Here is a 12547-nt window from a genome sequence, read left to right as displayed (position 1 = left end):
TGTTAACTCATTGGAATTTTAGTTTTCTCCAGTGTGATACTAGACTTCTCTCATCCTCCATGGGATTTCTGTTTAACTGTACTAGAGTTCTTGCTTTAAACAGGTGGCGGGAAACAGTGGCCTAGTGAATAGAAATCTCTTTTGAGTCTGTGATTAAAGAATGGTTTTCAACCCTTAATAAGCTGGGTAAAAAACAGAAGACAAATACATCATGACATAGAAATTATATAAATTAGAGTCCATAAGTGAAGTTTCATTGAGAAGTAACCAAACCCACTTGTGTACACATTGTTGGCTGCTTTTACACTACAGTAAAAGCAATACAGTTTGGGCAGATACCAGGTGGCCTATAAATAGTAAAAATCTTACTAGCTTGTTGTTTACAAAGTTAGGTGATCCCAATTTCAGAACATTGTCACATTCTACTTCCTCAAATGAAAGAACCCTTTTGACAATGCACGTGGGATTATTTGCAAAGATTATTTCATAGTGATGTGTGTGTGTGTGTGTGTGTGTGTGTGTGTGTGTCTATGTCAGCAAATGTAATTTAAGAACATATTGATCTGATTTCCAACCACATGCTCAGGTGGGTGGACATTATTGTTGCCGTATGCAATGGTCATGTCCCAGGCATCAATGAGCCCCACGTTGAGATCCTTGAAAATGTCCTTCATAGTAAGATACTGAATGTAACCGTGGAAATCTGCAAACCTCTCTGTATCTATGTGCATCTCTCTGGTATTTTCTGTCTTAATGATCACCTTAGTGGCTGGGCTTCTCATGAACAGTCGCTCAATAGCCTTTCGGACACTGAGGGCCCTGCGAATGAAGATGTCAATGGGAAAGGGTCTGAAGTGTTGGCCAATGGTGATGACGATGACAGTGTCCTTATCACCTGGTATCCGGTCGATTTCCCGAGGGATGTAGCCATCATCTACCACTGAGTAGAGTTGAACCGTGACAAAAGGATGACTATGTTTTTTCCATTGAACCTGAGTGTGTTTTTCTGGATCCAGAAGCAAATGTTTCTTAAAATGTCCAGTTCCATGAAGATCAAAAAATTTTAGTGCTGATAAAAACAAATCTTCCAGTTAGAAGATAACTAATATTGATCTAATATATATTCAGTTTAATATATATATATATATATATATATATATATATATATATATATATATATATACAGCTAAACATATTTAGACTTGTTTAGTTTTATTTGAAAGTTGAAGTTAGAGACAGGAAGAGAAAGAGACAGGAAAAACAGGGCGGATCTCATCTGTTGGGTCATTTCCTATGTATGTGCATAGCTGGGACTGGATGAGGTTTCAATTCATGTCTCTGAACTGGGTGACAAGGACAAAGTCACTTCAAGGATCACTTGCTGCTTCCCAGAGTACGCATCAGCAATTGGGAGCAGTGAGTGGCCTGAACTCCAGGCACTCCAATGTGGTCAGCATCCTGTTGGCAGCTTCACATCTTAACTGATTAGTCAAACATAGACCCCCACTCCTAGATTATTTCTGACTGTTTTTTTCCTTATCCTCTCAGGCAGATTGCAATCCACAGTTGGGAATTGTCATTAAAAGTGTAAAACTATCATTGGAATTTACAGAGAGGATCAACATTTCTTATGAAATAGAGAATGAAATATATTTTAAACTGATAGGCTTGAATTCAGAAAGATACATGCAGTGGGAAACAAAACAGCTCAAATGAGACAATGAGACCTCATTAAACAAGCAATAACACGAGCCTGAATTTCTACAAGAAAAAAGCACATCTACATACTTTTCACTACTTTGGGTAAGTAGTAGATCCATTGGCGCAGCGTAGAGTCTCCCAGGAGGTAGATGAGTTTTCCTTTCAAGCACTCACTCACTTGAGCTGTACTTAGTAGAGTCTGATTACAAAATGTTGTGAACCATCTTCCTTGCATGGTGTAACCACCAGGGACAGGAATCTCCATTCCAATGTGACATTTTTCTTTTGTCTTGGTAGTCTCTGCTAACACAGATACTTGTGTTTGCATAAGTTTAACATTGAACTTTCTTTTTTCTTGCCACTCACTATGCTGCTAACCCAGCCTCAGTGATGGGCACACGTTGAATTTTCATTTTGTGCCATCAGCAAGTCTTTATTGACAATTACATATGTATTAATTAGGAAAAAAGCTGGAATTCTGCAAGAATGTTCAATATGTAATGAATTAAAAAATAGAAACTTATTTCTCTTTTAAATCACATAGCTGAAGGGCGCAAATCAGCCAGGGCTAACATGGAGTTTCACGTGTCAGGGACTCTAGGGCCTTGTAACCTCCTGTTACACTGCCATTCTTTCTTTTTTTTTTTTTTTTTAAAGATTTATTCATTTTATTACAGCCAGATATACACAGAGGAGGAGAGACAGAGAGGAAGATCTTCCATCTGATGATTCACTCCCCAAGTGAGCCACAACGGGCTGATCTGAAGCCGGGAACCTGGAACCTCTTCTGGGTCTCCCACGCGGGTGCAGTGTCCCAAAGCATTGGGCCGTCCTCAACTGCTTTCCCAGGCCACAAGCAGGGAGCTGGATGGGAAGTGGAGCTGCCGGGATTAGAACCGGCACCCATATGGGATCCCCGGGGCGTTCAAGGCAAGGACTTTAGCCTCTAGGCCATGCCGCCGGGCCCAGACACTGCCATTCTTACATGTGGCTTCACTCTTCTTTCTCACATGAAATCTACAGATCAGCCAGAAAACAGGAGGGAAATGAAAAGGAAGGACAATCTGTTTAACCTTTGAAGACGTGACATGGAAGTTTTTCATATCACCTCCATTCACTTCACCTTAAAAAAATTGATGATCTTGATTACAATTATGCACAGCCATTGACTTGTTACAAGAATTCGGAATGCCCCAGTAGTATCTGCTTTATCCTCCTGGCTTAGTTTCTGAGTTGCCTTGCAGTGCTGGTTATTTGTGTTCACAGACTAGCACATTTTTACAGGGTTGTACTCTCTTTGTAACCTTTGGTTAAAGTGGCAAAAAGAGTGCTAGTGGCAGAACTGGAAAAGGTACCTAGAACATGCCTTATGTTCTAGCGACTTAGTTTGCTAAAGGGCATATTGTTACTCTAGAATTATGTTAGAATTACTTTGACTTGGTTTCTGTGAAGCTGAATAGCTTTTCCTGCTGGATCCCTGACTCCCATGAGCCTAGAAAGTTGAAATCTCTAGTCATTATTTTCTTATTATGTCTTGGCATACTTCAGTGAGATGATAGTTTTTGAGATATTTTTATAACCTGTTTATTGTATACTATGTACATGTCAGAGTATTTAATAATTTCAGATGCATAGCATATTCTCATGTGTTTTCTGTTACCTGTAAATTTTTCTTAATACTTTTGTAATGGGCTTGAGTATTATGGGTAATTTGTCGGTAATAGTGTGTTTTATTTTATTTACCATTTGTTTAGGAGATTGTTTTTGATAGATTAATTGCCCATGAAATATTTCCACATTGTTTTCCTCCTACCTGTGACCTTTCCACATGGGACTAAGATTATGGTCTTGAAGATATGGATATGACCCTACATTATCTTTAGGGCCCAGCCTCACATCATTTTTCCTCAGATACAGAAAGTGGCTGAAGGGTGGGTCAGAGAGATGCGATATGAGGGCTCGCTCCAGTGTTGTGGCTTTGTAGAAAGAGAAATGGGATACAAGCAATGTGGGCATCTATACAAGCTGTAAAAGGCCAGGAAGTTATTACTAGTGGGAACCGCACACCAGGAAACCTGCAGTGACTAGGGTTCCTGTTGTAGACACATGTGAAGCAGCACCTGGCACATGGAGCAGACTTACTGTTACATTGAGAAACAGCAATGTGTTGGTCTTGCATGATTTCAACTCCCACTTTGGACCTTCAAAAAAAATTATGACAGTAATCAGCCTGTTGTGTGTCCACATAACACAGGTAACACGAATCACCTGGTTGGAATTGCAGGATTGTTTTTTATTTTCTGTAACTGAAAAGTATCATCATTGCAATGTTAGACTTGCTTGGTATTGCTAATAATTAGGATCTTGGAAGATGTTCTGTTCTGCTGACAGAGCTGAAGTCCAGGGTACGTCTACTCATCTGCTGCATGCAAGCCGTATTTACAGGACTCTGTGCTCTAATTGTTGTCTCATCTACAAATTCACATATTTCTTGCAGACCTCACAATTCTTTTTCAAGTTTGTGTAATCTTTTTGGATGATGTTCAGTATCTAAATGTTCACTCTTACAGCCCATCATGTCATGATTTCTTTATTACTTGCCTAAGGACACCAGTCTCCTTATCAAGTACATTGACCTTTTATTACAAGGTCCCTGATTCCCTCTGCAGTCTGTTTCCTGTTAATTTTCAGTGATTCTTACAAACTTGCTTTCTGCATATTGTAAGATTTATGAAAGGAGGTGATGCATTTGCCTAGCCCACTGATATATCCTTATTGTCTATCAAGGCAGGGGCATAAGGCAGTGTTCAGTTTGATGCATGAATGATGTTCACTGCATTTCATTCTTCCAGTTGATCAAAGACTGCCCAAGTTTTCTAACTTAAAAGCTCTTACAGTGTGTTATCAGCCTTTGCATCCAGTGTGTGTACTATAATGTAAGTAGATATAGGCACAGAGTGGCTCAGAGGGGAATGAGGACCCAGGCTTCAGGCACAACAGATACCTGATTACTGCTATACCTGTGGTATATAGATACCTGTGGTACCTGATTACTGCTATAAGGTCAAATCTAGAGACAGTGAGTCAGCATACTTTTCCTTTGGATTGAGGGATTAAAATGGTTGGTCATGGATAGGAAGATAATTGATGAGTTGCATCATGAAGCATAAAAGACAAGTAACAGAAACGCAACTATGCATTTATTTATTCAGCAGGGAGTCAGGGACCTAGGGAGTATAAGGTGGTACTGCGCCCTGAACAGTTAAGTCCTGAGAACTATGTGACCATGTGATCAGCTGGAGCTCATTGTAAGGAGTGGGATTTTAGGAAGATTTACCAGATCTCAATGTAGAGAATTGATTAGATGTGGGAAGGATTCTTGACAAGAGGTTCTGTTAGGTATCCATTAGCGGCAGTCTAGAGATAATGACAGTGTCTTGAAATTCACATGGAGAGAATTGGATGAATATGAAAGACATCCAAGAAGCAGATTTTATGGAATTTGATCTGAGCGGTAGAGGAGCATGGCTGTCACACATCTAGGACAGAAAGTCTATGAACACAGAGAACAAATTTACGTAGAGAACATGGTGTGAAATCAAGGTCAATAGTTAAGGACATGACTGGATATGACAATAGCAGTTGTCCTGCAGAAGCACAGGTGTACTTTTCAGTTCCACCTTGGGCAACCTTGCTTTACTGAACATTTCAAAGAAAACACCAACTTTGTTGTGGACTGTGACAACATGCCCCATGGAGCAGCACACATTTGACCAGAATCTTGAGTAGAGGAGGCATCTGAGAATGTCATACACAAGGAAGAACCTGGTAGCACTCTAGATGATCAACTGTCAGTGTATGGAGACATAGGCTTACCTGTGGAAAAGGCTTTTCTCCTTGCTGGTAAGATATGTAATATTCTGGTTCATGGATGTCACATGGGTTAGGGCTCCACAGGGCATGTGTTGAAGTTTCACACAGTAGAAGATCTCTTGGTCTCTCTCATTCACGTATTTGCACCATTGGGTGTTGGAATTTGGAATCAGGCTGCATTCAGTGAAGACACTGGAGGTTCCATTCACAAATTTCCCTTTGAAAAAAATTCTGTCATAACCTTGGTTCCTTGCCCGCCAGAGAGCTGCTGCCCCTTCACTGGGGTGGATGAGCAGCACAGAGAGAGAGACCTGGCCCTCCCAGAACAGAGTGAAGCTGACAAGGTAGGTGCCATTGTTGAAGTCGGTCACCTTTCCTGAAGCTCCTGCCTTCAGGGCTGGGGAGGACATCCTGGCCCTCAGGAAATCCCCACCGTACTCCTTCCTGTGACCCAAGTGGTCCCTCATCTCCAGCAGGATGTGCAGCTGGTCCCCTGTGCAGTATGAGTCTTGCTGGTTGAGGATGGTGGCTGTGCTGTGTGTGGCACTGGTGGTGGTGTTCTCATTGATGAACGGTCTAGGTGGGATCAGCCGATCTAGTTTCTCCAGGATTTCCTTCACTCTCAGCTCTGTTGGTGATGTCCCTGTTGGTGATGTCACCAGGCTCAATGGTGTTTTTGTGAATGAGGACATCATAGAGGCATTGCAGTAGTCAGGGGAGATGGGTACCTTTGGAACACTCCAGATCTGAAATGACAAAAAATGTGGCCTACTATAAAATGAGCCTTTTCCTAAGCATTTTTCCTACTATTTTTTTCCGAGTATTTGATGACATTTTTTTTCTAGTATTTATGAAAACTGTACTGTTCTCTCAGTTTTTGATTTCTCCCATTGTGACTAAAGTGTATTTCTGAAACAAAACTCTATTAGTGAACTCTCCTTGCTAAAAGTCATTCAATGTTTTCTCAGTTCTTAGACGAATGTCTAGTCTTACAATGGCTTTGTGGTGTCACTACTTTAAGAAAACATAGATATTTTTGTTTTTTATTTGAAAAGTTGAGAATGAAAGAAAATCTCCTCCATCCTCTTGTTCCTTGTTAAAATACCTGTAACAGCTAGTGATGAGCCACAGCTAAAAGCCTTGCAGCTCTTCTAAGCAGCAGGCAGTGACACAATTACCTGAACTGTCACCTGTACGTCCCACGTTGTGTTTTAGTTGCAAGTTAATGGGGAAGAGCCATGATTGCACCGAGGCATTCATGGATGGGATGTGGGAATCCCAAGTGGCCCCTCAACTACACGACACCATGTCCACTCCCGTGGCCTCTCGGTAGTTGTTTCCACCTTTTCCCTTATTCTCTGTGTTTTGATAAGACTAGCTGCTTTTATTTTTCGGAGCGGCTCTACTTTTCTTTCAGCTGTTGCTCTTTACTGATACTTTGTCTTTTCCGTAAAGCATGTGAACATCTCTATCTTCTATTTTAGAAATCGCTACAGCCTTAGATATCACTTATTCTTTTAGCATTGGACAGTTTCTTATAGGTACTCAAGTTTCCATACCTTATCATTAGTGGGAGGCACCTCCTATGCTATTGTACAGAGATGGACTCTCTATTGCAGTCTAGATCAGCTGAGTCATAATCACTGAATGTGTTCTGTGGGAGCATAGGAAAAATCTTGAAAAATTCATGGAAAATGGACTTAAAAGGTGTGTAATTATTTTGTTACTTTTTTGAAACAAAAATAAATATCAAGTATTTTCAAAATACCCATTCCATGAATTTTTGAAATGTCCTTATATGTGTATTTAAAGCCACACAGTTATCCTAACCTCAGTGTATTTGGAGAAAGGCAATTGTAGATGAGTTATTGTCAACCCTTTCACCTTTTAGAGTGCACATAAAATTTTATTAAAAAGCTCATTAAAAAGTGTTGGAATAAGCCATAAGAGATGAGAAAATGGGAATGAGATATAATGCAAAAATAAAGATGAACAGAATCTAAGTGGAAATGTTGAAAAAAAAATCTCCACCTGAGACTGGCCTTGTGGTGGAATGGGCACAGCTGCCACCTGCAATGCTGCCATCCCATGCAGGCAGCGACTAGAGTTCTGGCAGCTTCTCTTTCAATCCAGGTGTTAGGACTGATAAAGCTTTGGAAGAGGTAACCAAGAATTTAAGATGTAAATAAATGAAATCCCACATAAGGACTATTTGTGTGCATTGCGAGAAAACATCTTCAAAAGCCTTAATTGGTACAATGAGAAGTATAAAAATGAGATAGAGACTAATCATGCAATATAGAAAATAATACTGAGAGGAATGATATAATTATCATCACGATAAACATATTTTTTTCACCTCCAAATTTGATAGTCCGTAATGTTTTAAGAATTGTTTATTTAATTGGAAAGGCAGCTTTACAGAAAGGAGAGATAGAAATATCTTCCATGTGCTAGTTCACTCCCCAAGTGGCTGTAATGGCCAAGGATAAGTTATCTGAAGCCAGGATCCAGGAGTTTCTTCTGGGTCTCCCGTGTGTGTGCAGTGCGCCAAGGACTTTGGGCATCCTCTGCTACTTTCCCAGTCCATAAGCAGGGATCTGGATCAGCAGTGGAGCAGCTGAGACATGAACCCACATCCATATGGATTGCTGGGAATGTTTTGAACTACATGTAGTGAGTTTCCTAATTTGTATAATTAGGACAAGTAATTTAATGGAACGGGTATATATTTTATACTAAAACCTTCTGTGTGTAATAAAAGAAAATGCAGGGCTTATTTCACTCATGTATAGTGATGTTTTCCCCCTTTACTTAACTTTTATATTTATATATATTTTTAAAGATTTATTTTATTTTTACTGGCAAGTCAGATATACAGAAAGGAGTAAAGAAAGAGAGGAAGATCTTCCGTCTGTTGATTCACTCCCCAAGTGGCCGCAAAGGCTGAAGCTGCGCTGACCCGAAGCCAGTGCCTGGAGCCTCCTTCAGGTCTCCCACGTGGGTGCAGGGTTCCAGGGATTTTGGCCATCCTCTAATGCTTTCCCAGGCCACAAGCAGGTGGCTGGATGGGAAGCAGGGCTTTTGGGATTAGAATCAGCACCCAAATGGGATCCTGGTGCGTGCAAGGCGAGATCTTTAGCCACTAGGCTGTGTGCCGTGCCCTATTTCTACATTTTTTTCATCTTTTTGTGAAAATAATGTCTAAATTCTTTATCTTTAACACTTTCAGAGCCAGAAGGAAGACAAGAACATTAGCCACCAGTAGCTGTATTCATGTTTACTATGGCTATTTGGGTAGTGAATGTATGATGGAAGCTTGCTTGCTGTCTTTCTCTGTGACACTCTGCCTTGCAATTAAAATTAATAAATAAAACTTAAAAGAGAAATTACAGATAGAGTAAGAGAAAATGACAGACTAGATTCATGTGGTTAAATAATAGCATGGTCATTAAAAATGTAATTCAAAGATTAACTTTATTTTGTTTGAAAATATTTTGAAATCCCTGTGTAGTTTTTTTAATACCTATTTTATATGCATATCTTTAAGAGCCTTTGTACATACAGTTGGATACTTTAACAAGGTAATTCTTTAGTGTCAAGAGAATTGATGACAAAGCCAAGGGTCATTTTAGGGGCACATGGGACGTGGATTCTGCTTAGAATGGATTGAAGCATTTGGGAAAGAGGACTGAAGACATTCAGAATTGAAAATTCTTCCAGGAGATTAGATGGAGAAGGGCTAGGAAGGGTAAGATAGAACAGGCTAAAGAGATATGGGCCTGATTGGCAGAGACAAACTGGACACAGATCACACACGGGAGAACTTCACATCCAACAGGGGGGATCTGTACTGACCTTGGAGTTCTGAGAAATTGTGAAAATTATCCAGAGACTTGCTAAAAGACATATCAGTGTCAGCAGTTTCTGATGTGTTACACCTGAGAACATGGTGAGTGTCCTAAGGAGGAAGACAGAGGGAGTTAAACAAGAAGTGAATCTCTGTATACTTTTCTTAAAATCATATCCATAATTTATTTTTCAGCTTTTCAGAGAAATATATATATCCATATCTATCAACCTACATACATTACCTTTTAATCTATGTAGAATACATATTTATATAATATAAATATATAATGTGCCCATTTATTTTAAGTATAAAATCTATGTTTTGGTAAAGCTTTATTATCATTATTGGAAAAGTGGAAAGTTTTTACAGAGAGAAGGAGATGAAAAGAGAAAGATCTTCATTCAGCTGTTTCACTATTTAAATATCCACAACGGCCAAAGCTGAGCTAATCTGATGCTGGGAGTCAGGCGCCAGGAACCTCCTCTGGATCTCCCAAGCTGGTGCAGAGTCCAGAGGTTTTGGGCCCTCTTCCCCTGCTCTCCGAGGCCACAAGCAAGAAGCTGGTACAGGAAGTGGAACAGACCACACACAAACTAGTACCAATATGGGATCTCAGCACCTGAAGGTGAGAATTTGGCCACTGAGCCATTGAGCTGGTCATAAATGTAAAATCTAATGTATGGTAAATGTAAATAATTGTGGAAACCACCACAGACAAATGAGAGAGTATTTCTATCACTCTAAAAATTTCTGTTATTCTACAATACTAATTTTCAATTGATTAATTAAACATTATTGTTAAATTCCATGATACAATTTTATAGGTATAGGGTTCGCTCCCTCTCTATCCCTTTCTTCCGTGTTTATTTTCCACTCTTAGCATTTCCCTCATCTAATCCCAGTAATACAGTTCCTTTTGTAGTCTTTGTTTTCCCTGGGTATTTCAAAATGTTTGTGGAAAAAGGGAAAGATTATGAAGTTTACTCTGGTGCCAGATGTCCTCTGTCACAATGTATATATATGTTATAAAACATGTATATACATGTTATAAAAATACTGTGTATGAATTTCAAAATTATCCCCACATTAAACTGATAACTTTGACCTCATTTCTAGCAGACCTTTGCAAGTGTCCTTGTAATTTTAGCCTGGAATTTGCCACTGAGGTTTTGTCCTTCCTTGGGGGAAAGCTGTTTTCCATTTCTCCCCCAACTCACAATATATGCCTCAGCTCCCTTCTGCCCATCTGTTAGCTTCTCCTGAACCCAGTTTCAGTAAGGATTGTTCTTTCCTCCTTCCATGACCCTGAAATAGGAGCCACATGTCCCACAAGTGCTTCACCACTATATTCTTTCCTTCCCATTAGAACATTTAGAGTTACAATGGAAACCTGGTAATATAAGTTAGCAGTTAGCAGCATGCATTTTGGGGGAAGATTTGGAAAGCTGATGAGACAATGGATTATGTTTTGGTTATGAGACATCATCTGTACAGTATCCTTGCATAAATTCTTTCTTATTAGCATGGCAGGGAGAGAGGGCGATTCATTTTGTTTTGCTGAGCACCAACTCCGAAATTGGAAATAGCAATTTTGTCTGGGCTGAATTACTCTGCATAATCAAGAAGAGCTGATCCAACAAGGAGAGACAGTGCATGAGGAAAGGGAAAGGGAAACACAGGAAGAGATGGTGAAGGGGAGAAGGGAGGAGAGAGAAGGTCCTGGCCAGCATGCCCTAAGGTGCTGTATTTGGGAGAATAGACATAAGCCTCAATGACTTCAAAAACTTAATTTGGTAATGCAACATAAAAGGTCCTTGCTCTCTGTTGCTTATCAGCTCCGCAGTGAAATTTTAGATTGTGTGAAAAGATTTTGTGTTGCTGAATTTGTTTGGAACCATATAAAATGGTTTTATATTTTGGATCCTGTTGGTGCAGAGCAAAAACGAATGTTTCAAATGCAAAATAGAAGTTGGAGAGCCAAGATTCAGTTAGAACTGGTTCACCTTTGTGGAGTTCACAATGCAATTACTTTAAACAAATGCAGTACACATCACATCTCATGTTACATCACTGAATTTTGGTTTGAATGATAACTGCCCATGTCACTGGAGCATGGTGTTTGACACCTTCCAGAGGGCTTGAATCTCGGTCTAGGTTGGTATTGAGACAAATGGAAGAGTGGAGGTGAGTTCAAAGCAACATCTCGTCTCTGACACACATCAAGAGTATAATGCGACAGGTTCTTTATAATCACCGAAAGACTATCAGTTACTGAGGAGTTTGAATGAAGTCTATCTTAGTATTGCACGTCCAGTGCCCGACAAACAGTATTTGTTGACCAAATGATTTTAAAACAGAATCCAGCTTTTTAACCAACCTTAACTTTTACTGATGGACGTTTCATAGTTTCTTGTAGATATCCAATAGCATGTTCAATAGGACCTACTGAGTCAAGTGTTTTCTCTGAGTGGACAGCGATCCCTCTCACCCCAGGATTGATACGTGTTTTAAGACACTTGAGTTTTGTAATATGTGAATTGCAAAGTCTGATGTGATTTTTCCCCCTTACCTCAGAGTAATGTATAGAAATGTTTTAATAATACTGAAAACATGCAAAAACACAAGTATCATTACTAATGCATTTTTATAAACCTTAGCTCTCAACATACTTTTTGAAGACATTTAAGCTTGTTTTGTTTATTGGCTTGTTTTAAAAAGAATTTATTATGGGTCTGTTGCAATACTTCAACTGCTATCCTTCACCTCTCTCCTTCGGGATCCCATATCTGTGCTGGTTTATGTCCTGGGCTCTCAACTTTCTATCCAACTCCCTGCTTATGTCCTGGGAAAGCGGTGGAGAATGGCCCAAGACCTTGGGATCCTACATCTGTTTAGGAGGTGCCAATGAAGCTCCTGGCTTCAGATCAGTTCAGCTCTGGCCATTGTGAATTTTAAAGAGAAAGAGCCAGCAGACAGACAATCTTTATCCCTGTCACCTCTTCTCTCTGAGAATCTGCCTTTGCAGTGAAAACAAAATTGAAAAAAAAAAAAAGATTTTAGTTACTTACCCAATATATATCAGGTGCCATGGAATGTTTTGGAGACTCAACCAATAAATTA

At 39.7% G+C, this 12547-nt stretch overlaps 1 protein-coding gene across 2 annotated transcripts in view; it reads right to left on the bottom strand.

Moving 5' to 3' along the window:
- Positions 1 to 254: 254 nt before the first annotated feature.
- The window catches only part of LOC101523521 (NXPE family member 1-like), a 61544-nt gene continuing 49251 nt past the window's right edge, over positions 255 to 12547 (bottom strand). The window contains exons 4-7 of one of the 2 annotated variants that reach the window (XM_058663890.1): positions 5578 to 6302; positions 3844 to 3902; positions 1789 to 2001; positions 255 to 1069 (exon numbers count right to left, since the gene is read on the bottom strand). In XM_058663890.1, coding sequence (XP_058519873.1) covers positions 534 to 1069; positions 1789 to 2001; positions 3844 to 3902; positions 5578 to 6302 — 1533 coding nt within the window. In that variant the 3' untranslated portion in view covers positions 255 to 533. Of the gene's footprint in view, positions 1070 to 1788; positions 2002 to 3843; positions 3903 to 5577; positions 6321 to 12547 lie in introns of both variants that reach the window. The other variant, XM_058663889.1, reaches the window with a different exon arrangement.

This window comes from Ochotona princeps, chromosome 4 (genome assembly GCF_030435755.1).
Source record: "Ochotona princeps isolate mOchPri1 chromosome 4, mOchPri1.hap1, whole genome shotgun sequence".
Taxonomy (NCBI): Eukaryota; Metazoa; Chordata; class Mammalia; order Lagomorpha; family Ochotonidae; genus Ochotona; species Ochotona princeps.
This window is presented reverse-complemented; position numbering and strand designations above follow the sequence as displayed.